Raw genomic sequence first — 25,459 nt, forward strand, 5'->3', positions numbered from 1 at the left:
CCTGACAGAGCTCAAGAAGGGTTTGGACAATGCTCCCAGGCACAGGGTGAGGTTTGCGGGGTGTCCTGTGCACGGCCAGGAGTTGGACTGATGTTACTTTTGGGTCCCTTCCAACTCAGGATATTCTGCTTCTGTGATTTTATGAGAGTAAAACACAATAAAGGAAAATAAAAGCAAAAAAAAAAAAAAAAAAAAGAAAAGAAAATAAAGCCTATAATAAGAAAAATCAAATCGAATCAAACCCAAATCAAATCAGGCTACTTCCTCCAAGCTGCCATATCATCATCCCTAATGAGATTTGCCCAAATACCGCAACTTTGTTGAGCAACAAATCGGCAGAGCCGGCGGCGGGCGGCGCGCTGGCCCCGCGTTCCCCGGTGCCGCTCCGCTGCGTTCGCTGCCGGTGCCGCCGCGGGGCGCGGAGCGGGCGCGCAGGGCCGGGCGGGGGAGGCGCAGCATGAGCGGGCGCCCCCCCGCGGCCGCCGGCGCAGCGCCCCCGCGCCATGGAGGGATTCCCCGCCCGCGGGTACGGCACCGGCGGCGCGGACAACCGGCCGCTCTTCGGGGAGACCTCGGCCAGGGTAAGGGACGGCGCTCCGCCGCGACAGCGACCACCCCCGGCACCCCCCTCCCCCGAAAGAACCCCCCGCCGCAGCGAACCGCGGCGGAGGAAATGCAGCCGAAAGTCCCGTGGTGCCCCCCCCTCCCGACCCTCCCGGTAAATGCCCCCCGGTTAGGAGGAACCTCCTCCCGGCCGCCCCGGAGAGCGGCTGCTCGCCACCCCCTGCCCCCCGGCTCGGCACGGAGCGCCGCAGGCAGCCGAGGGGCCGGCCCGAGCGAGGAACCTGCCCGAACCCTGCAAACAAATTTAAAAATCCATATGAAATAAGAAAGAATTCTCAGTCTCCCTCCAAAACAGCATCAAAAATAAGAAAGGCTGCACCCTAATGAAAAAATATAAAAGGAGCCCCCCCAAATTCCAAAAGAAGGAAAAGCTTCAATTTGGCCTAATTATATTAAAAAAACCCCCTGAAATAAAACAAAAACAACCATCTCCCCATTAGTGTCCCAAACCAAAAATAATCCATCAACCCCAAACACAGCGCCAAATTTAAAAAAAACCCCAAACGATATGCCCAGAACTAAACCCTTCCAGCAAGATCCCCTCCCCAAATAACTCACAAAACATTTCCCTCCCCTTCTGCCCAAGAAAATCAACTTTCAAATAATCCTCCCCAAAGCAACATCCCCCCAAAACTCTATCGGGAACGTGGGGCTCGGGGTCCCAGGGTCGGGGGGACCCTCGGAGTGGGGCTGGAGGGGGTTTGGGCAGGGCAGGGGTCGCAGAGCCGGGTGTGCCCTGCAGACCCCAGGCCGCTGCGGCTGGAGCAGCCCGGCTGCCGCTCCCCCAGCCTGGGGGGCTTTGCCGGGATGGGGATGGGGGGCTGCGTTTGGTGCCTCCCTGGGAACTGATTTTCCGCCCGGGCTGGAGGAGCTGGCTCCTCGGTGACGTGTGGCAGCAGCGGCTCCTCAGGTGTCAATCCCCGTAAGCCGCTCGGCTCTCGGCACTGCTGCGGTGCCGGGGAGGGGGCTCCTGGGATCGGGATCCCTCGGGATCCACGGTACCTGGAGCGTCACATCATCCGTCTGTGTCTCGGGGTTGTCCCCTGTTAGGAGGGGTTACCCACACTCGTGTGTGCTTGCGGGGTGCAGGCTGAAACCGCCTGAGATTATTCAGAAGTGTATCAAGTCCATCACCGCCCTCCCTGCGAGAACTTGGAACTGCTGCTACAATTACAATGTTTAATGAGAACAAAGTGATACCAACCGGATTTTCGGGGAAAAATGGAATGATGTGGCTTAGGAGGACAGGCAGGACCCCAAGAAGATGAACCGAGGGGGGGACAGGTATCCCCACGAGCAGTGCTGCCCTGATGGGAGCACTGGAGGCAGGGGTACCTTTGTTGGAGCAGTGCCCTGCACTTGGGTCCTGCTGGATGCTCCTTGGTCAGGGATTTTGGGAAGCTCCCAGCAACGGGCACTTCTGGGGACGGGGATGTGCCATTGGAGCACGGAGGCAGTCCTGGCAGGTAACTCCCAAACTCTTCAGCCCAGGTCAAGCCTTCGATCCCTGATCCCTGTCTTTTTCCAGCTATGCCTCTGCTCGCAAAGGAGAGGAGTAAATAATAAAAGTGGGATGCTAATTTCAGTTCCTGGGCTCTAAAGGGGATCCAGCGTCCTGCACTTCACCCCCTGCCTGACTCCTGTGGCTTTTTTGGAACCTGTCCGATGGGCCGAGCAGCAGCCAATGGTCTCTCGCTGCTGTAGCCGTGTCTGACAGACAAGGGATCGCTGTGCTGCCCAGGGGTCCTTTCCTCCCCGATTCACTGGGGTTGCTTAGGAACGGACGCTGGTGAGGTCCCGAGCTGGAATGTTCTGTGTCAGGAATGGAAAAGCTAAACTTTGCCTTTAAATGGGAGCAGGTCTGCCGGGAGAAGTGCATCTGCCCACATCCCAGCTCTGCTTTTGGGTCTCTGCAAATGATGGCTGATACTGGCAAACCAGGATCCTCTGCTGGGGCTTGGGCAGTGCTCGTATCCCAAGAAGCCCTGAGCCCAAAATTAGGGATCTTCCAACCCTTGCCAGCAATTGGAAATGGATGTAGAGAGGGGGATTCCCTCTTCCTGCCTTCTTGCACTCTCCTGGTCTCCAAGCTGGTGACTTTGAGGGTAAAGCCACTCTCTGGGGATGGCAGAGCTGGGCAGCAGCATCCACCTCCTTGCCCTGCCATGGTCCAGCTGCTCCTGCCAAGCTTGCTCTCCCGTACAACTGCTGAGCAGAGACTGGGGCAAGGTGGTGCCAAAGACGTGGCTGGTGGGAAGAGGGAGTGCAGCAACACGGCACCAGTGAATGCCAGGAGCTGTGGATTCAGCTGTGCTGTCCAGGGATGCAGCGCTGGCAGTGAATGGGTATGAGACAAGGCAAAGGCACAGCTGTACGGTGCCAAAGAGGGGACAGACTGTCACAGGGCACTGACACAGGGCAATACTTCTCAGGAAAGAAGTTCAAAGTTGGGTTCCTCCATGGCAGGAGCGTTTGAGTGGGTGGGAGTTAATTGTTATGGGTTGGATGAAGAAAGCAACAGAGAGACTGAGCAGCTCGGGATGGGAATGATGGGCTTTTGAGGACACACCAGGACGTCCCCATGTCTTACAGAGGATGGGTGTCCAGCATGGCCCTGAGCACAGCCTGTATTGCCTGCAATTCCACCAGGCTGGGTCGGGCACTGCATTCAGGCATCCCCTACGGCTGCAGCGGGCTGCAATGGCTGCTGACCATCTGGACTTGCTGATGTAAGGCATAAAAATGGCCTTTCTGTCACTCCTGCAGAGATGGCACCGGGTACCCACGCTCCAGGGGACCTGCCCATTCCCTTCTCCTGGCCAAGCCTCTGTCAGCATCCCTGTGGGCTCAGCCCACACGCCGCTAACTTGGAGGATTTAAGGACGGAAGGTGCCAAGCTGGAATGGGTCAGAGAGCAAAGCTGCCACTCTGTCAAAGCCTGTGAAGGGAGTGCAGATATATTCTCAGTCTAGCCTCAGTTTCCCTGCTGCTCCAAGTGATCTTGACCCAGATCCTAAAGAATCCTGGATTGTGCCCTCCTGCTTTGAAGGATTTGACACTTCCTGACCTTATGCCCCTTTCCCAGGGGCAGATGGAGGGAGACCTCTGCACTGCAGAGGCTCCCTGGGAGGAGTCTGATGCTTCCAGCTCCTGCAATACCCTCCCCAGAGAAGAAGGACAGGGCACAAACCCTCCTGTTTCAAAATGCATCTTGTGCAACAGTGAAACATGGAATTCATCTCCTGTCTGGCCAACAGCTCACTACGTCTCGGTAGCTGGCTGGCTGAATGGGGACCCCCAGGGAGGCACTGCTGGGCTGGGTCAGAAGTTGGTGCATGTGTGCCAGTACCCTGTCCTGGTCCAGGTGACCTCAGGCAGCTGCAGGCTCTCTGATTTCATGTGTCTGCTGGGGTTTTTTGCCTTTTTACTCTAGCAGCTATTACAGAACATGGTGATGCTGGAGAAAAATCCTTCCTGAATCAGCTGTGTGGCTGCTGTGCCAGCTGGGTGACTTGTAGGACACAGGGCTCACCACAGCCAGTTTCTGCATGCCCAGGAGTGTCTGCCCGGGCAGGCTGTGCACTCAGACACAGTGTGGAGGTGAAAGGCTCCGTCATCCCAAATCCCTTTAGTCGTCTTGGCCTCTGCTTGAGTATTTTTAACCTTTTTGCTGTGCTAAGCTGCCTGCGGCTGAAGTGTCAGTGGGCACTGGGGAATACAGCCTCTCACTGCTTTGCCAAGCCCAGGATTTCAGGATCAGTGTCTCTAATCCCTGGATCCTGAAATACCTTCTTCTGCTGCAGTGCATTTTGACAATTTGAGTGCCCGTGGGTTTAAACAGGGGAAGGGGCTGCCTTGGCTGCAGGGACTGGAGGCCACATGCTCCCCTGCTGGCATCTGTATCTGATCCTGCTGGCACTGGGAGGTCCCTCCCTCAGCAGTGTGAGATGAGAGGTCCCTGTGCAGGGGGATGCTCTCTCCCACACTGAAACACCCAAGAGAGAAATGCTCCATGATTGCTGTCAAGTCTGACCCCTTGTTTTCTCCTGCCAGTCCAGCCTGTCCTGACACAATGGGTCTCTAGTTAATGAGGAGTGCAGTCATGGCTGTTTCTGGATGGTGACTGACTGTGTGTCCATCCCTCCGAGCTCTCTGCAGAGCCGGCTGTGACTCTGTGCTCACCAGGTGAGCTCTGCAGGTTGGTGACCCACTGCTGGTTCTGCAGCTGGCTCCCTGGCATTCCCTGCTGTCTCTGCTGTTGGAAGCCCATCTCCTCATGGCACAAGGGATCCAGTTGCTCACCTCTTGCCACTGTGAATGGAGGAGCTGAGCCTGAATGCCAGCTCTGGTCCCCCTCTGTAACATTGCCTTGGTGGGCTCAGCCAGGTCTGCAGGGCAAGGGCAGAGCAAAACTGCCATCCTCTCCTGCTGCTGGAGTGGCTTTTGGGGTAAGGACCCTTCCATGTCCTGCCTAAATTAAAGTTAGCTTTGAGTTCTTTTAATTTATTTTAGGTGAGGAGGAGGAGTCCAGCTGAGCAGTCATGATGTGCTCTCATGGAGCATTTCATGGTTGCACTTTTCAAGTTGCTTCTCTTATTTGCCTGGAGTTACTTCTCTGGGTTCCTTTCTGGGGTCAGTGGTGGGTATCTCGTAGCTGGCTCTCAGAGGCTGCTGTCACATTGCCAGCTCTGTGTGGAAATGCCAGTGAGGAGAAGGGGTTTGTGCTGGCTGGTGAGGACCTTGCACAGGGCATGTTGGTGACAATTTCCCATGGGGAGTGTCACTTCTCACTGCTGCAGCCACTGCTGCTCCCCCACAGCTTGGGGCCTCTGAGCTGCAGAAGCATCAGTGGTTTTGTTTTACAAAGAGGAGTTGGGGACTAATAGGAGAGGTTTTGGTGTCTGCTTGTGGCCCTATCCCCTGGGGATGAACACAACCAGGGCACAGCATCCACCTGTTCCTGAACCACCTCAACATGAGCTCCACAGCCTCTGGTCAGGGCTGGTGGTATCCCACAAAAGCATGACTTTCTGCTCCCTGCCTCCTCTTTGCTTCCTTCTAGTGCCCTGCTGCTGTCACGTGTTACTTCTTGAGGACCTGGGACTTCTCCCTCTACAAATCCAAATTCTAGAGGGAAGAACTGTGCAAGAGCGGGTGGAGGGAAGCCTGTGTGCCTGCTGGCTGGGATGTCTTGGGCAAAATGCTTTCACTGCTCAAACTCTTTTCTCACTTTCCTTTCACCAAACCTACTTAATGACTCTCAGTACATTTAACAGAACCCTGGAGTGTTTTCTCTCTGCACATTTTTTCTGCTGTAGCTGTTTTAGCCTTTGATTCGAGTTGTCAGCCATCTGGGCTGTCACACCTGGCTGTGTGCTGCCCAGTCTGGCTGTGGTGATATATGTTCATACTCAGAGCAGCACCAGGGAGGAGGCAGTGTGCTGGCAGGGATTGGAATATTCTCCTTTTCCTTTGTTTTTTACTCCAGAAGGTTCATCAGTACAGGGTCTTGCTGTGTGTGCTCCTCTGGCCCCGTGGTCACACAGCCCAGTGTCCCTGCCCTGATGCCACTGGGATGTGACTGCCATGCTGTCACTGAGGGATCTTTCTTCCCAGGGGCAAAAAGGTTGTGTCCTCCCAGTTGTTCTGTACTGATCAGGAGCAGCAGAAAGAAGTGTGGGGGGATACCTGTCTGTCCAAGCAGTGCCACTGTGTGGCACCTTCAGATCTGCTGGTGTCAGGGTGGAGCATTTGGGGTGTGGGCAATGCTTCACCTCCTTGCCAGCAGCCCACAAATTCCCACCTAGGACTCCATCAGTCTATTAATTCTCAGGCAGTGAGGCTAAAAAAAGCTTTTTCTGACAACCTCCATCTGTGCACTCCCACTTTAAAAAAAGATTTAAATACAATTTGCACAACTGTAATTGATTTAGATGCAGCAGAGAAGCCATTTGCAAATAAGCAAACTGCTGCACGAGGCCTTGACCAGTACAACCTCCCTTGGGTCCGTGGAGGGAGGGGAAACCTTCCTGTGTGGCAGAGCTGACCAGGGAGCCTTGATGGTGTGCTGGCAATAACGTGGATCCTGGCTGATGCTCAGTGTTGTTGGTTAATGCTCTGTTTTATGTGGTTTGGGGGGGTTTTTGTTGTTGGTTTTTAGATACACATAACACTCTTCTCTTTTCTTCAGGACAGAATCATCAATCTAGTTGTTGGTGGCTTAACAACCTTGCTGCTTGTAGTAAGTATCTCCTATCCCACCCCATGTTGCATCAAGTGACACGGAGAAAACCAGAATTCCTCCCCAAAAATGGGTGGTGAAGCTTCCAATGACCAAAGAGGCTCTGATTTAGGACAGGCAGTCATTTTGGGACATACTTGTCTTTAGAAACTCTTTGACAACAGGAGAAGGGGAATACCTTTTTTTAAGAGCTGCAATAAAATCCTTGAAGTTCTCTGGCAGATTGTCCATCCTGGCTGAACGTGAGGCTGGCTGAGACAACAAAAACACTTGTGTGCCAGGAGAGCATGTTTGCTTCTATTTCCTTCTATTTATGATTTAGTGTCCTCTATTTATGGCTTACAGAAGTCTTTCCAAAGTTTGTCCCTTTGTGCTGAGCTGTGCTTTCCCCGAGCTTTAAAGACAAACCTGACACTGTCAGGACTGGAGACCATGAGTGTGGCCCACGCGGGGATTGCTGGAGAGCTGAGTGCAGGGAGGCTGTGGGGACAGGAGAGGAGCCAGCTGGTGGAACACTTGGCTGAAGGGATGCTCCTACATGGGCACTGTGCACCTCTGGGCCTGATGGCTCCAAGGCTACTTGGAGGGTGGTTTCTGCCAATAAGCCAGCGTGGCAAAGCTTTTGGCAAAGTTTTTTTCCCACTCCTCTCAGTGTGCAGCTGTATCAAAGTAGTTTTCCTCCAAACTTGCACATTTTCCTTCAGGTCTTCAGGGGTGGGAGTCAGAGACCAGGGAGGGGTGTGCAGATCAGGATGTGAGCGCTGTGCTGCTCCAGCCCTTGGGCTGAGCCTCTTCTCACTGCAGCTCTGGCCAGAGTGAAATCCTCATCTTTGTTTTCCTCCATACAGGTCACTCTAATCAGTGCTTTTGTCTTCCCGCAACTACCTCCAAAACCTGTGAATGTATTTTTTGCTTTCTGCATCTCCTTGTGTTGCATTTCTGCTGGCATTCTTGTAAGTACCGCCACGTTTGCCATGCTTCGGAGTCCATGGCTCTGAATAAAATCTGCTTTACGTGGTGCTGCCTTCTTTTTTACTCTCCTAGAAATGCTTTCCTGCCTCCATAATACACAAGCTGACAATGAGGGAGTGGCAGTGAGTTTTGCATTCACTGCAGAGTAAGAGTGTGAACTGAGCCGGCTCCTGCAGCCCAGCTGTGGTGCAAGACTTGTCACTTCTGTGGCACTGCCACCCACAGCTGCCAGTGGGGACACAGAGCAGGAAACCAGGGAGCAGAGCACTGAAATGGGAATGCAGAGATGGATTGTGCTGCAGAAGACACCTGAAGGGGGATCAGCCATGCACTTGCATTAGTCAGTGACCTTTCAAACACAGGGGATGGGTTACAGGGGTAAGCAGCTACAGCAAATGGAAGATGTTCCTCTACTCAACAACTGCAGAATTCCAAGAGAGCTGGTCCCAAGCACTGGCAGGTCTGAGTTCGCAGAATGGTTTGGGTTGGAAGGAGCTGTCAAAGACCATCTAGGCCAACTCCCACGGGCAGGCACATTGGTGGCTCCTTCTTCTGCTGTAGCTTTTCATACTTGGAGCGTTCTCCTTCCTCCAGTTGTGGCCTGGAACAGCCCTGAAGCCCTCACTCCTGAGTATGCTGGGAAGTTGCTCTGCACCCCCTGGTCAGTCCCAGTTTTTGATCCTACAGCTGGTGGCCACAACTCTGCCCAGAATAGACTGTGTTAGTGCAAAGCCTCAGTGTTTGTCCTCATCCACCAGGGTGCAGCCAGCTTTGAGAGTTAAAACACCCCCAGCTAAGCCACCCACTCTCCCTCCCTCTCAGCAAAGCTGAGACAGCACATGTCCTCAGGGCAGTTTCACATACAGACACTCACACACTCAGTCCCTCTGGCCAGAGGAAGTCGGATTGTTTTACAGGAAGAAAAAAACACCCAAAACTAAACCTGCAAGTTGCCAATTCAGTTACCAAAGAACGTTTCCTCAGAATATCTAGCTTTTTGAAATAACACCAACTCCTTTTCTCTTCTAGATCTACTGGTATCGACAAGGAGACCTGGAACCCAAATTTAGAAATCTAATTTACTACATATTGTTTTCTATTGTCATGTTATGTATATGTGCCAACCTGTACTTCCATGAAGTGGGTAAATGAAGGACATTGGGAATACCCAGCAATGATGCTGCTGTGTCAGACTGCTTCCAGCTCAGCTCTCAGCTCTACTCGAGACATTTAAGTGAGAACCACCAGCCTGAGAGGAAAGAAGTGGGTTGTGCAAGGATAAATCAGTACATGATTTTCATGTAAATGTATATGTAATGTCCCTCTTGTTGGGGAGAATTATTGCCATAAGACGTGACATTCTGCTTTTTTTTGAAGAGCTACTGTTGCGCTTAATGAACATTCCAGTTGTACTGATGTTTCAGAATGGCACAAGCTTTTTCATTTTGGAAAAAACTGCACTTTTTTTTATTACTGTACAAATAAACTGCAGCACTGAAAGGATCTGTGGCAGTATAAATAAATGGCATCTTACAGTCAAGTAAGACAAATACTCTTTATTTTGTTGAAACTGAATATACAATTATTTCTGTTCCCTAGGCAACCATTTAAAACTACAACTTATTTTTCACATTAACAAAACCACAGACTGAAAAAGACCAACTCTTGATTATGAAGAGCTAATTACAGAAATAAATAAAATAATTTATACAAGTCTTTAGTTTCTATAGCTTTTTCTCTTGATTCCTAGCTAATAGGCTGCTGTTCAGCCTAGTGTCTGTTTCAAACAATGTAGGAATTAATTGGCCTTCTTTGCCCTGAGGCCCTATGTCCAGACTCTCACAGAGCTATTTTTCCAAGACTTTGCCACCCTCACACCACTCCCCATTTACTAACTTGCTGCAGAAATCACGTCTGGAGAGGTGGCTGGTAGTGTCAGGTAAACAGCAACAAACATTCCAACCTACTCACAACAATGTCCAAAAAATTCCAAGCTTGTTGGGGGAGGCCGGTGGGTCCCAGTAGCTTCCCTTTCTCATAGCCCTTCCCTTTTTATTTAGCTTGCTGTAGTGATGAGAGAAAAAAAAAAAAACCAAGAAAAGATTTTCCACAAGTGATCCTTCTGAGCTCTGTCCATTGCCAGCAATGGACTCCTCAGGAACAAGCAGACCAGGAAAGTCCCATAAGCTTCTGCCTTCTTCCTATGCCACAGACATATGAACGAGTCAGGTGAGACGGGAACACACCCCACTGCTTCACGATGCTGCCCATGCTCCCTGAAGTCTCTGATGGAACTTACTCCTTCCTGAAATGTAACAGTCTCTTACTCCATGTATTACAAGAGTCAGTAAGTGCAAAAATCCTCACCCATTCTTCATGAAACCTGTGCAAACTACTACTTGCTGCGGCACTAAGAGGCTGCAGTCCACAATCCTTGACTTCTGTCCAGTTTTCCACGTGTGCAGTTCAGCACATCAGTAACAAGTCAGATCAGAACTGACTGGATGGATCTGAGCACTGTGAGCACTGCAACAGAGGCTCTTCAGCACACTGGAACACCCCAGTGAGACGTGGCACCTCAGGCCTCGGCTGGCAGCTCAGTCCTCCCTCCTGGATGAGGGAAACAGCCTGAGCAGAGAAAGTGCACCATAGTCATTTCACACTGGAAGCTTCTGTTCAAAGAGACAGACTGTGACTGCTTTCTTTGGAAACGTGGCACAGGGTTGTAACTAACTTCACAATGCAAACATGGTCATAGGAAATGGACACCACTGGTGCTTCTCAGTGACAGCTCACTAAATCCTCAACATCCTTTGAATCTTCTGAGTCAGGACTGCCCAACGATGAGCCAATAATGTGTGACCCATCTCCATGATGTTGTAGGATAGGATCTGGCAAGGGACAAAAAGCATTAAAACTATTGCTGTGCCATTATAACAAGATATACAACACAAACTTAGGAGACAGGAAATGTAGCCTGGAATTCTAATCAATTACAGGCAGTGTTGCTCAAACTAGGCAGTTTGCAATTTCTAGATTCACAGGAACACAGAATAGTTGGGGTTGGAAGGGACCTCTGGAGTTCCTCTAGTCCAACCCCCTGCTAAAGCTGGTTCAGCTAGAGCATGTTGCACAGGACCACATCCAGGTGGGGTTTGAGTATCTTTAGAGAAGGTAAGTGATGGCCAATATGGATGGATATGGATGCAATGGTGTGACTGGCATTTGCATCCATCAGGTACTGCACTATCAGTGCTGACCCTCTGATGGCTCTACAGGGAGATCCTTCCTCTGGGGAGGAGTATTTGTAAGGTTATTTGCAGTTTTATAGCACTGATATGTAAAATTATGTAAGGGAAAGCAAGGATCTGTGAAGTGCTGTCTGCAGAGACTCAGAAGCTCTACACACTGCTTTAATGGCAGGGACTGTCATACCTGTGAGAGTTGTCAAGGGCAATACTGATTCACTGTCGATATCGTCCGTTGCCTGGATAAAACCATGGGAAGAAGGAACAATAAGCACAGTCTCATCATCTATTGTAGGCTGATCAACTTGTTCTTCTATTGTTGGGGAACCCAGATCCTGCACAACACAGAACAGGCCATGAGGGTGTATTCATGGTAGCATAAACACAAACCTGCATTGCTCAGCCATACTCCACTCTGGATGAATTTTATTTCATTAAACTGAAATGTCACCACCTGAGATAGTTTATTTCAGCATTTACAGGGCATGTTATCTTAGTGCAGGCACCCAAGAACACGATGAGAATAATTTTACCCTGTTAAGCAATGTGAAGACAAAGGGAGACACTGCAAGGTGGTGTTCCCTTGCAAGTCAAATATTAAGTCTATGAAGAGGAATAATTAGGCTTTTCCACTACTTTCTGTCTAGATGTTCTGAGACTGAAGCATTACCTTTATAGCACTTACCTGCTCCACAAACCCAACAGCTTTACCTTAAATTTCATAACACCTGTTGTCAAGTTTTAACTGAGACTGAACACAGAGCTCAAAAGACCCACTTTATTTGCTGTGCCTTGCTTGGTCTGTCACTGGCTGGAATTTGGCTCCAGACTTTTTTTGCTGAACCTGATGGTACCACAAGACTGGCAAGACAGTGATTCCTTCTAGGCACAAGTTGTCAATACCCTCATTCTCTTCCAGTCCTGCCATTGCTGCTGCTCCTGCCTCTTCCCTGGCTCCTGTGGTACTGGAATGGCAGCAACACATCTGGCTGATTCAGTGTCACAGCACACTCCTGGCTCCACAAATGCAGTGAAAAGTCATCCCACACATTACTGCCAGAACCAGCGGAGATATTTGGATTCCACTTTTTGTGTGTTAACATGTGCAAGGTTTGTTCAAACTTCAGGAATCCCTGATGTACAATGCCAGCAGTTGCTGCTGACACAATGTAAGGTACCTGGATTTCTCACTGTTTTCAGAGGTTACAGCTCTCTGTGTTTAAGAAAATCCTGATGTTCCTCCACCTTGTTTTTTGTAGGAAAACTTGTTTCCCTACATAACTCCACAGTGTTTTTTCAAGGCAGCTGTCTGAAAACCCGTTCCTTGATGCTGCTGGAGAGGAGCTGACAACCTGTGCTGCAGCTCAGTGAACTGCACTAGGTCCCAGCCACAAGGGCATGGTGTGCCTGACCTGCAGGAGCAGCTCTCAGCAGAGCACACAGCTCTGCCCACCAGCAGCACTGGGCTGCAAGGCCTGGAACTGGGAAGAGGAGGCGTGAAAAACTAAAGAAGCCATTGTGGCAAATGGGCACCTTTCCCAGCCAGAAATAATAAAACCTTGCAGCATGACTGCCTGCCTCCCACTACCCACCCACAGTGACAATACAACCCTGGCAAGCTCATAAAAATAACACTGACTTAAAGAAAACAAAATTCAGGCATGTTTTTCTGGAGTAACTTTTCACTGAGGATTACTCACAGACAGTTCACTATTTCCTAGAATTTAAGTACACATGTCAAACTTGAATCTGACTTGAAGGGTAAGGCAAATTAGAATTACAAATTCAGTTTGTTTTTCTGTATAGAAAAAAAAAAGTTTAGTTTTACATTCTGCTAGTCATGAGCTATTTGTATAAAGTTAAACTAGGAACTAAATTTTTAATATCAAAAGTTTATTAATTCTACCTTGAGAAGCTGAATTTCTAAAATGAGAATATAAGCTGATGGCCTGCCTCAAATGTTGAAAATCTTATCACAATTATGTCAACCATGACACAGAAAGAGGAAAATGGAAGAATAATCCCCATCTTCTGATGTATTCAGGATTCAGATGCTTCTGTAGTAGCAAACTTGGGATGTACAAAGATTCTCCCTTTTGTAAGAGCATAACAGATATGCACTCTCTATTAGAAGCTTCTTCAAAGACAAGGCCAAAGCATATTAATGATGGATTTTCAAGGCTGACAAAGCAGAAGAGCAGCTACTGTAGAGAACAGTGTTCTAAAAAACGGGAAGGGGTGTTTCATTCTCACTCATCTTTTCTCAAATTCCAACCTAATCAAACTTGTAAAGGAAGAGGAATTTTGTACCGAATAAAGAGTGTTATCTTTTTAGCACCTCTGTTTTCTGTGACTTAGTAATTTTCATAATTCCATCATCTGAAAGAAACACTCCAAATAGCTGTAATCATTTGGATAAACGCATTTCTGCATCTCAGGTGTTGGAGATGAATAAATCTGAGGTCGGAGAGAGAAGTAGCTTAATGTTTCAAACTCCCATTTAACACATACCTGACTGGAGCAGGATGTTTAACAGAAGTCCTCAAAACTGAAAACTGAGGTATAGCTTGAATTATGTTATTAAACTCATAAAGCAAAACTCAAATACTCTAGCTCTCCTTCCTTGCTCAACCTATCTATTGGTGCAGGTGTGTTGGACAATTAACAGCTCAGTTTAAAGCAACAGCATCAAGCAGGAATCACCTGAAGGCAACTGTTCAGTGCCACCAAAGTTTCAGCTTTCCGCTGTCACTATGCAGAAGAACCCTGAGCAGTGAAGAAACTCCACAGCTAGTGAGGTGCTCAGTGCTTCAGATGAAGTCAAATATAAGCTGCAGCACCAAATTAAATGCTGTTACTTTCATACTTGTAACACACTAACAAAGCTCAAGGATAGAGGATCTCAGCAAATACTTTTAGAACTGTGATAAAGAATCACAGAATTGTTTGGATGGGAAGGGACCTTGAAGACCACTCCAGGCCCCATCCAATCTGGCCTTGAACACTTCCAGAGATGAGGCAGCCCACAGCTTCTCTGGGCAACCTGTTCCAGTGCCTCACCACTCTCACAGGAAAGAACTTTCTCCTAATTCCTCATCTAAACCTACATTCTTTCAGTTTGAAGCCATTCCCCCTCGTCCTGTCACTATATGCTCCTATGAATAGTCTCTCTCCATCTTTCTCCCTTCAGCTACCAATATAGATGAAATCACTGAGATATTTCACACCAATAGCTTAACATCAAGGCCACAGAGTCAATGAAATAATTCTCCGTGCAGAAATGGGGAAAACATCAAGTATTACGCCCTCCCTTACCTCAGTAACGTAAGTGCTGGGTAAATCAGAGTGAGAATCCTCATTCTGTTTCAGGCTAGCATCAGCAATCTCCTCCTCTGTTCTTACCATAACTCCATCCATCAGTTCTCTACTATTCCTGCTGCTAAATTTGGAAGCATCATCTTCGTTGTAGGCTGACTGCTCTTCGTCACTCAGCTTGGACTGATGGATATCATGTGGGAAAGTATTTGTTCCTAGGGTGTCTGGAGGATCTGTCAGGTCAGCTGACTGAATGTCTGCATCCACAGTCAGTTCTGTCTGGGTGACAGAGGAGGAGATGTCTTCGGCAGCAACGGTGCGGATTATGACACTCGGCGTGTGGCACTGCACTGTGACGTTGTCACTTGTGTTTAACAAATGCTCTGGCTGTCAGCAGCATTTGCAAAAAAAGAGACAAACAAAACCCCAAACAAGGTCAGAGACTTTCCTGTTACTATCTACAAATCTTTCAAGCAAATACAAGCAAAAGATTCCAATTGCTAAGTGTAGTTTAGAGTTTCATATATACAGTATGTGAGCCCAGATCACCTGTTGACCTCTCCTGTTCCTAAAGAATAACTTTGTAGACTGAATGTAGTGTCATGTGTTCTTTAAGTCACAAATAAAGTAAATACATAATAATATGACAGAGACAACCATTCAGGTGAGGATCACTGCAGATTCAAAAGGCTTTGTAAGTGTTTTTTACACTGAATTTTTTCATCATTTTTGTGATTCAATCTCCAGTTTGCTTTCCCTTCCCTCCCTCTAGCAAAAAACAATACCTGTCACTACTATCCAAGTGTTGTGGACCAGTATCTATTTGTAAGAGTAACTGAAAGCATCACAAAACAACAAGACTTGGTTATGCTGGGGACCAAGCCAATAAATGGAGACATTCTGTTCAGAGCTTACTAACTAAGCTAAGTTCTGAAGCAACCTGAGGTTGCTTTTTAAAACCAATACATAAACCCCAAAATTCTCAGACTTCAGGATTTTAAGCAAAGTAACATTGTTATGACTTAAGAACTGCATTGCAAGTTTAACATGCATGTGCAGGGCCCTGCATTACAATGTCCCCCTTCCCCCAGTGCCCAAACCCCGGCCGTCCCTGCCCAGAGCTCTCACAGATAAGGCGTGAACGATGATCTGCTCCGGGGAGGCCGGAGCTGCCGCGGCTGTCAGGGTCATGGTGGGACTCGTCGTCAGCGTTAAAGGGAGGCCTTGGCTCGAGCTTGTCTGCAGTAAGTAGGTACCTGGTGTCCCAGTGGGCTGGAGGTGGAAAGACTACAAAGACAACAGAGGTTTAATAGCCAAACGCAGTGCTCAGGACATACTGGAGCATTTTGGTTTACATGAACCAGCCTAACTGTAACTCCCCTGGAGAATCACCACAGCAATCCAATCCCTTCTGCACTGACTGCTGCACTGCACTCAAAAAGCAGAAAATAACTCACCTGTAGCCCTAGGCTACCAAGGCAAGTATTAAGGGCAGGAGCCCAGCATGTCTGTGATATGCTGTACAACAGCAGGTAAAAAAGGAACAAATTCAACTTACTTTTGCACTGAGATGGAAGAGAAACCATGCTATAAATTACAGGATAATGGAACTGAGACAATCTTTACTTGCTGGGAGCTTTCTCTGGCTCCTTTATGTCAGATTTCAACAAGGAAAAAAATCCAAGTAGAAAGGAAAACTTTGTAGCATTAAAGGAAATTTAAAGCATTTAACTATAATTCACAGTTTATTAGGCAGCCCTAATGGATTACACTTTTAGAAATAAGTTTTAGAACTCTTCTTTTCACTTGAAAACCTTCCCTTTTTTTTTATTTTGTTTGATTTTTGGAAATGCACACTCACTTGAAAACCTTCCCTTTTTTAAATTTTTTTTTGTTTTTATTTTTGGAAATGCACATTTCTATATTCTAAGAAGTAGCTGGGTTAAAAAGAAAAAAACCACAGAAACAAACACCAGTCACTTACTGGAAGAATCTCAAAGGTCTGTAGTGTTCCACTGTTCAGTGTTATTGTCTCGGAGTCAACAGCAGCGGCAGGGGAATCGGTTGAGGCTGCAAAAGGAAAAAAAAAAGAAAAGGCAAGTATGTAAACCAGAATGTTCAGCCCTGTAGAGAGCATAACATACTATAATTAATACATGGCAGGGTACTGTTAATTCCCCTAAGAGGAAAAAGAAAACTGGCTGCAGTCCTAATGACAAGGTTCTCTAATTGGTACCCAAGATACAAATCTATTTAAAGAGAGCATTCTACAATCCAAAAGAGCAAAAGAAAGTAAGTATGGGTTTAGCACACAGAGATAAAAGCAGAAAATAAAGTTTCTGACATGACTTAATTACTTTTTGTAATGAGATTTGCAAGAGGTTCTAATGTAAGCATACCCTCTGGTGTAAAAATATCCTTTGGATCATGTACTGCTTGTTTTAAACCAGTGTCAGGCTTAATATTGTTGTGTTTCCCATAGACCTCTTTTTCTATTTTTTTGTATTTTTAATCTTTTCTGCCCTCCACAGTATGTCCACCCTTGATGAAAGTTCAGACGCTTCCCAGATATTTGCCTGTCCTGTGTGTTATGACTGCAGCATAAAAGCCATAAGTATTCTTACTACAACTATGTAATTATTTATGCAATTAGATCCACTAATCCTAAAAGTAGTGAAGAGAAGCACTGGAAACAGCTGATGCACCAAGTATTTTAAGATCACCAGGTCCAAACAATTTGTACTCAAAACTTTATAACCATAACTACAATTTCTACTTACTCTTAAAAAAAAAATATCACAAGTTCCAGGAAGCTGAAATCAAATTAATACTCTGCCTGTGGTTTTCCAGTAATTTCCTAAATACCAAAAGGGGAAAAGTTCTACAAGATGATAACAGTGACCCAAGCACTGGAAACTTTGCCATCTCAGACTCCGTGGCTGCAAAATACAGTAATTTTGGTCTCTTAAGAAGATAAAAGCTCAATTTTGAAGCTATTATTGTTGTAGTGGCATGTTCAAGGTTTTCTGCTGCAGATTTCCTGGTACTCAGCAGCAGAGAGCTGTAAAGTGTGGCCTGTCAGTCACCTAGCCAGTATATTCATAAAACGTCAGGAACTGGCCCTTTGAAACCTTGAGCCTTCCACCAAATGCAGCTGAAAGTGCTAATACGTTCAGCTCCCATGGGACTGTGAAACACACACTACACAATTCACTGTGATTACACAACCAGAAATTCTTCAGAAAAACAGACTAAAAATGGGGGAAAAGGCTTGTTAGGCAGACATGGGCAAGTGAAGTCACAAAAGAACCATTACAGGATTTAATTCAGAAATAACTAAAGGTTCCAGGATCCCAGCCCATCTTGCCTGCTCATCAAAACCCATCAGCTTCGATCAAGCTTCACTGAAATCTCAGACTACTGACATATTAAGACAGATAAGAAGTTCTTGGCTTGGTATCATCTGTCATTCTAATTAGAAAATAAACCACATAAAATGAAGCTAGCACTTAATAAATAGATTAAGAAAGATTGATCTAATAAATTTATAAACAGAAAATTGTTTGCTAAATGCCTATTCAGGCATAGTCTGAAGAACCAGTTTGTAGACTGATCAGCTTAGCTCAGAGCAGGGTGTCAATAATGCCAGGGCTATGGGTCCATTTCCTGTATGGGACATTCATTTAAGAGCTGGGACTCGATGATCCACGTGGATCCTTTCCAACTCAGAATCTTCTGTAACTAATTTGGTAATCAGCAAGACCAAAGCACTAAATTTTCCTAATAAAATTTACAAATCGCAAATGGTACAAAATAATATACAGTGCAGATGACAGACTGCATGTGACTGGAGTTACTTAATAAGATTAGTTACAAAATCAAGCAGTAAGAACTACACTCAGAGCAGATCTGGTAATCAATGTTAGATAATGAGCAAAGTTCATCCTTAAGAAGCATGGGAAGCATCAACTTAAAAAAAATACAGTGGTTTAGGAGAACACTGGCTGAATGTTGGTGTGACTTAGTAGCTACATTTTGCAGAGTGTTTGTGACTAGAAACAACTGCATAATAAAGGACTTGGAAAACACATTTATACCTTCCCTTCAGTGCCCTGCATCAGAACTTAGGCACAGCAGTCTGTAACTTACAAAAGGAAAACTCGTACATGACATTGATTGCATGGCACAAGGGTGACCAGAAACAACTTAAGGAATAAACATACACACTCTATCTTCATTAAGAGGTTTGTGCACTGAAGGCTGTTCAAAGAACAGGTTATGTGGCATGTGTTCACACAGAAAGACACCTACAACACCAGTGTTCAGGTGCTCCAATTGTAGTTTCTTGGAACTACAGTCACAGCAGTATCTACATTTGCCTAACAAAGTTAGAAACGGGTAAACGGAACACAGAAATGTTTCTGCTGAAGTTATGGCAGGACCAAGGGAGAATGAATACAACTCTTTAAGACATGCTCACTCCTCCTTCACCACCTTAGCAAAAGCAAGTTCCAGGCTTTGTGTGAGTGGTTTGTTGCAGTACTTACAGACGTGGGTGATCTGCACTGGGATCTGCAGAGCTGCCATGGGGCTCGGGGCACTGCCCGTGCTCTCCTCCAAGCGAGCCACCCGGATCTGCACGTGCTGCACCCCCGAGCTGGAGTTAGTGTTTGCCAAGCCACTGCCACATTTGTTCTCTGGAAGCTGGTGCCCTGGATTGTTTTTTTGGTTCTCGTGGAGCTGTTTAAGACCCTTTATCAGCACTGAGAGAAAAAACACTCATGCTAAAGCAGGTTGAACAAGCACATTTGAAATGCTGCAACTGGTGATTTACCCAAGATGAAAAGAGCAAACAAAATCCTACAGAATCTGGAACTTAAGCAATCTCCAGAGATACAGAAACTAGAAATTTAGCACATACATAGACCATTTACAGCCAACTACAGCAGTGAACTAGATTTCCTCATGGAACCCAGGCACTTCACAATGCTTGAGGGAAAAAACAACAAATAGCCTATAAAATTTTGGAACTCTCTAAAATGATGCATGATATATCCCCAACCTACAATCAAGTGCAAGTATCACTAGCTGGGTAATGCTGCTACCAGAAGTAAATCCTCCAGTCTTCTACAACACAGAAGCAGATTTGTTCAAGAGCTTGACAGAAATGTCACTGAAAATGGGGAGCAAGAGAAAATGAATCCCACAGTGGTTATATCACAATTCTTCACCTGTGCAAGAGGAGGCCCACTGCTCCAACAGAACCACCCACCCTTCTTCTCTGTGATTGCTTTGGGAGCAGCTGATTTAACAGCAGGTCACAAAACCTGAGGCCTCAGCTTTTCTAGACTTCATTACAACAAACTGCCAAACATCTCCTCTTTGTCAGGGGAAAGAGAGCAGAGCTTGTTGATTCAGTGCTGCATTTATCTTATGAATTATTTGCTGCAACAACTACCTATTAATGTGTGGTAACAGGGGCTCTGCTCCCAGCTGCAGCCTTGAGGCAGAAGTAATATATAACCACATTGTCAACCACAGCACAAGTGTGCATTAAATTACATCTTTCATTAATTATGACATGACTAATCTCCCTGATTTTTTTCCTCTCCCCAAGTAAGACAAAGGAAGGTCTGAAGGTCGCAGACACCCCTTTGGCTTAGGCACTAGTTTCTCCAGGCCAGAATGGGAAAATGGTATGAAATATGTTTGGGGAAGCTTTATACTACTGACTCCTCCCCTCCTCCTCACTGCAGCTAGAAGTAGATCTACTTTCTGTCTACAGCTAAGGCTCAGCACCTGACAGATTACATTTTAACATCGTAAAGGCTAACCTGAGGCAGATACATATCCTCTTCCACCTGAAGAGGTCACTGCCCTCCATACCAAAGATCAGCACGATCTGAGATCTGCCAGCTGAGCTGCTTATATACATACTCTCACTTTAGCCAAAGTGAGAAGGGATGGCAAAGTCTGTCTAGTTGTAGACGTCAGCTTGGCCTGTTTGACTGAAACACTTAAGGATTGTTTGTAGGAGCAATTCAGCCAGCAGATCCAAGGGGCCAGTAACTGCCAGCAAAGGAGCAATGTGCTCTTTGGCCAGCAATACTGTGAGCAGACAACAAAATGCAGCCTTATTCCTCTGACATATGTGAAAGAAACCTTCAGAAGAGAAGTGCAAGTAGTACATTACCAGGGAATGAAACATCTTTGTGGTTTGCAATCTGTCTTTTAATGGTCCACCATTTACTCCGAAGCCACTGCGGGGAGCGGACACTACTCCATCCCTCAGCCAGTAAGTCCCAGTTGATGTCATTTTCATCAGAAACTTCCAGTTCCGCTATCCTGGCAGGATACAGAGAACATGGACCTGTTAGAAACTGCCCTCCAGACCGGCAGCGGTGTCGCACACGTCCGGCCGTGTCACACGTAACAGCGCAGAACGACATGCTAGTGACCAGCCCACCAGAGCTCAGGAATCGACACAGGCTTCCAAGGCTCCACGCTGCCAGAGGTCAAGCAGAATCATAAACAACAGAAGATGGACTAGACCTGTTAGATGATCCAGTCCATCTCCTTGCCATGCAGGATTATTCTCCTTGTTTACTTATACATTAGGTCTTAGATCGGATTATCGTGAAGCATTCCAAGTGGTGGTACTTGCATCTTTTCTTTTTGAAAAAATATTCCCCAAACACATCTCCAAGGCAGGAAATACTTCCTGAGATTCACTCTGAACATTCACTTAATTAATTTCATGTTATGATATTTACTTGTTTTCTTCTAAGTAACAACCATCCGTCCTTAACACAGATTTTTGCCTTCTCTCAGATGCTTCTTAGCCAAAGTAGATGAAGTTAACTACAGCATTAAACACTTCCTCATAAATCAATCCCGACAGGCTCTCCAGATAAGGGACAGTCTTCTCTACCAGAATTTGTTTGAAATCACTAAAAATCTCTGAATTGCCCTTATCTGTACATAGAACATATGAAAGAGAGGTGAATAGTGAGGGGAAAACATTTTTGTGGAAGTTAAGAAAAGTCCTCTTCACAAATAAAGCAAGAGCACTCTTGCTAGATAAAGAAATAAAGAAAGTAAAAATGAAAAAAAAAAAAAAACAAAAAAAACCCTACCAAAACCAACCCTGTAGAATAAGTAAAGGATATCTGGACAGACCAAACCAGAAATACTAAGAAATATACCCAGCACATTCTGAAATGTGGAATCAGGCTCCTCATTTTGAGTTTATGTCAAACAGCTTCAATAAATTTGTTAATACTACTTTGTAAGTAATCCCTAGATTCCCTGAATGTCTTGGCTTTTTATTTCCACCCAACCCATAAAAATCCACTGGCTAAAAAGCTTGAGTTAAAGGCATTCAAAATGGGAGGAGGACTGGAGAGCAAAAGATTTCCAAAGTCACTACCAGGCTGCCAGTTCAAATGTAGTCAGAGATGCTGATATCCAATCAGTGTTTGTTGGCCTACATGAAATTAATTTGCAGTCTCACTTTAGCTCTTTGTAGACAAGATGTCCACATCACAGAAACCACCACCACACTTGACCCTTGTTGGTCATCTCAGCAGAGAGGCCAAGGACTGAACGGGCAGGGAGACTGAGCTACCCTCCAGTTAAGGGTTAAAGCGCATCGGTGGGGCAACGTGTGGGAAGCTTGCACGGTTTGCTGCCTGTGCTGTACCTTTTCTGTGGAATAAAGAAGACTTCAGTCTCCAGGGTTTTCAATCTGACACCTTTCACGAACACTAACATTCACTAAAAAAACAAAAAACAAAAAATATGTTCAATAATAAATCTCTGGGAACTGTAAACACAGCAGTGATTTTTGGAAGGTTCTAGAATTTTCAGTGTCTAGGAAACCAGCAAAATGGACCCCAATGGAATCCTGCTAGCAACATATATTACAAACCTTTAAAAGTAACTAAAATAACAAACCTCAAGATGAGATTTATTTCATCCTCCTTGGTCCACTCGGTGCCTCCACTTTGTTTCCAGTTGAGATAGTTGAGCCATTTAGAGCGGCACTGCTTCTCCGAGCGCGTCCCAACCCGCTCTGCCACCGCAGCCCACGACACACCTTGTGTGACAATGTCACCCGGCTCTGTGCTTGTCAGCTCGTGCACTACTTCTGCCAGTCTTTTCTCTTCTTTCTCTGTCCACTTTCCTGAAAGAGACAGAAGCCCTCCACCTTAACCAGCAGCACATACCCTCTGTTCTGATCCCTAACATGCAGCAGATATTTAACTGCCATGTCCAACACCTTATTCCAGATGCAAGTATTAACTTGTGAAGATGTAACTGTTCTTAATTACTAACGACTTATATTATATCCATTCTTGATTAACAAATCAACAATTCCATTGTTCTGCTGCCAAATTTCTTTTCTCTTCCTCTCACAGATGAATAAGGCCACACAGAACTTGTCCAAATAGTGACCAGAGCAAACTGACCCAAGCTATCTGAACTGTATTAGCTGGAATGAATTAACCATGCAACAATTTAGTGCACATTATTCACATGAGGTCTGACTGAATTTTCCTTTATACTTGAATATATACATTACAAAATAAACAGTACTTTACTCCTGAAGTGCATCTGTCTCTCTCTTGACACTAAACATGCAGTGTAACTCTATAACCATTAAACACAAGGATAGAATTTTAACAGAATATCAATTTCTGACACCAGCATTTACCTCACCTGTGTTGCAGGTATCCTTCATCAGTCTACATCGATCCTTTACAGATGAAGCACTTCTCCCCAGGGCAGCTCCTATTGTGGCCCAGTCATTACCATGCTTTACTCTCAGCCTACAGAGAAACATGCTCATTAGCACTATATCCACTTAGGAAATTACCAAAATCTAAAATATTCACTAATAAAACCGGGATGAATGTGCAGTTTACAGGCTTAAAGAGAGAATGGGGAAATCACTTTGCTACTTCATTATTACTATTTTCTGCTACTTTTTCCTACGTGTTTCTAGAAGCCTTTTGGACCATCTAAGCTGCAAAATACTTATAAAATGCATAGTATCTGTCTTGCAGGAAGATTGTGAGGCTTAATGAGTGTGTTAAACACAATATGAATGTTTAGATAAACAGCTGATTTCCATTCTGTACAGGTTCCTCAATGATTTTCAGGTGGTGTAGAGAGCACTTGAGAAATTTCAGTAATACCCAATGAAAACCCAGGCATTTAGAATTTAAATTAAGCAAAACACTGCATAATCATGTTCATCATTTTAGCAATCATCTCCCTCCTTCACATGACAGCAGGCTGTTTAAAATGTTGAATCCATGAGTAGTTCTGACACATGTGGAATCAAAGGCACCTTGTGAACGACACAAACCAGCTCAAGTGGTCCAAACAAATCCATCAATGCAATATACTCCTTTCCTTCCTTCAGTCCAACAGTTCCTTCCAGCTGCTCAACCCTGGAAATGTGCAGGAGGGGATAAAGTCTGCAGCCCCATCTCCTTGATCTACCAGGTTCACACTCAAAATTAGACTTTTTGAGCTGTACTGATAATTTATGTATCTGTAATACCTCCTAGGGGGAGATCCTACTCTTGACCTGCCACTTCCTTTAGGAATAACCTTTGCTCAAATTTCGTAAGGAAAAGGAACTTCTATTTCTCATAATCACAGTATTGACTGTGCTTGTAAAAATCTGAAACTTTCCTAGTTACAACAGAAGCCTTGCTTTAGAACCTTGTTGCATATTGTTAGGTAGGTCCTAACATATAGGTTAGGTGAACACACATTAGAAAGAGAATCTAAGAGAATCCAAATGTAGTTTCATTTTTCTTTAGATAACAACCATTACTTTTGGGTAGTGTTGGCACAGTCAAATTTATTTGTAACTCTTCAATGATTTCATATAAGGAAATCTTTAAAAATGGATCAAGCTACTAAATACAAACAAGGAAGAATGACCTTGTTCATAAGATAACTTACTCTTTAAGCTTTTCAATTTCCTCAGGAGTATACCTAAACAACAGGTAAATAAAAAGACATTATTTTATACAGAAAGCACACAGCATAAATATTATTATTTCATTAACCACACAACGCACATTTAGCTACAAGAAGAGATTAGGGAATTTCAGCTGTAAGAAACAATCTGACTGAATACTTCAGAAGAATGTGAGGAACAAATGCCATTTTCCACATTAGTGCATTTCTAAGATTAACTGGTATAAGATTGCTCTCATTTGTCAGAAAAATTCCTCAATATCCATGATCTTACTCCTATGAACAGAATTAGAATTTTCTGCATTAGTCTTTCAAATAAACAGATTCTTCCTTACTGTTCCAATTCACCACCACTATAAGACTGACTTTCCATCAAAAAAGTATATCAGCACTGAGAAGATATTTTTAATTTTAAACTCCTTCAAACACTAAAGTATAATATCCTTTCTGGATAGCACCAGATCACTGCTTTAAAAAAGGGCAAGCAAGGGCATAAGGGATGAAGATCAATTACTTCCAGGTCACAGCTCTAGAAAAAGTAACATCTTAGCAGATCCATCCTTGTGTCCAAGTCCTGTCATCATATCAGAATCTGTTATTCACCTTTGTTTTGGGTTTTTTGTCTGTTTTTTAAAGCTGTCATTGAATACCATCAATTGAACACAACTGTTGCCAAGGATGATCTATCAGAATTGAGCAGAGGTGATATATTAGCAAGATCTAGGTCTGCTTGGCTACAATTTTCTGTCTCACATAGAACATGTCAAGCATAAATACATGACCCTACTCATACCAATAAAACCATGCAGCATTAGAGGGTTTCATACTTTCCAACATGGTTTCTGTCATCATACATGCGAAGAACTCTTCTATAGACAGCAAAGAGAGGCCGATTCAGACCCCAAGCTATTGTCCTGTAGAAATCTTTTCTTTCATCTTTTGACATTTCAAATATAATTTCAGTGGCATCTTTTATCCCACGGGCCTAGAACAAAGCATTTAAAAAAAAACAAACAAAAACAAAAACCACAAACAAAACACCTTAGATAAAGTCTCCTAG

The 25,459-nt window shown here is 45.3% G+C and overlaps 2 protein-coding genes across 3 annotated transcripts in view; one reads left to right on the forward strand and one right to left on the reverse strand.

Annotated features, from left to right (window-relative positions):
- The first annotated feature begins 450 nt into the window (after nucleotides 1-450).
- Nucleotides 451-8,989, forward strand: TMEM243 (transmembrane protein 243). Its single transcript, XM_041483724.1, has 4 exons — nucleotides 451-581; nucleotides 6,815-6,865; nucleotides 7,714-7,818; nucleotides 8,867-8,989. The coding sequence occupies exons 1-4, from the start codon at nucleotides 504-506 to the stop codon at nucleotides 8,987-8,989; spliced, it is 357 nt and encodes a 118-aa protein (XP_041339658.1). The 5' UTR covers nucleotides 451-503.
- Nucleotides 8,990-8,998: 9 nt separating this feature from the next.
- The window catches only part of DMTF1 (cyclin D binding myb like transcription factor 1), a 29,927-nt gene continuing 13,466 nt past the window's right edge, over nucleotides 8,999-25,459 (reverse strand). Inside the window, exons 7-17 of one of the 2 annotated variants that reach the window (XM_041483723.1) lie at nucleotides 25,227-25,384; nucleotides 24,382-24,414; nucleotides 23,122-23,231; nucleotides 22,357-22,585; nucleotides 20,594-20,745; nucleotides 18,948-19,163; nucleotides 16,385-16,470; nucleotides 15,529-15,687; nucleotides 14,488-14,787; nucleotides 11,273-11,420; nucleotides 8,999-10,728 (exon numbers count right to left, since the gene is read on the reverse strand). In XM_041483723.1, the coding sequence (XP_041339657.1) occupies nucleotides 10,619-10,728; nucleotides 11,273-11,420; nucleotides 14,488-14,787; nucleotides 15,529-15,687; nucleotides 16,385-16,470; nucleotides 18,948-19,163; nucleotides 20,594-20,745; nucleotides 22,357-22,585; nucleotides 23,122-23,231; nucleotides 24,382-24,414; nucleotides 25,227-25,384 (1,701 nt within the window). In that variant the 3' untranslated portion in view covers nucleotides 8,999-10,618. Of the gene's footprint in view, nucleotides 10,729-11,272; nucleotides 11,421-14,400; nucleotides 14,788-15,528; nucleotides 15,688-16,384; nucleotides 16,471-18,947; nucleotides 19,164-20,593; nucleotides 20,746-22,356; nucleotides 22,586-23,121; nucleotides 23,232-24,381; nucleotides 24,415-25,226; nucleotides 25,385-25,459 lie in introns of both variants that reach the window. The other variant, XM_041483722.1, reaches the window with a different exon arrangement.

Source organism: Pyrgilauda ruficollis, unplaced genomic scaffold (assembly GCF_017590135.1).
Source record: "Pyrgilauda ruficollis isolate IOZ18807 unplaced genomic scaffold, ASM1759013v1 scaffold61, whole genome shotgun sequence".
In the NCBI taxonomy this organism is placed as follows: domain Eukaryota; kingdom Metazoa; phylum Chordata; class Aves; order Passeriformes; family Passeridae; genus Pyrgilauda; species Pyrgilauda ruficollis.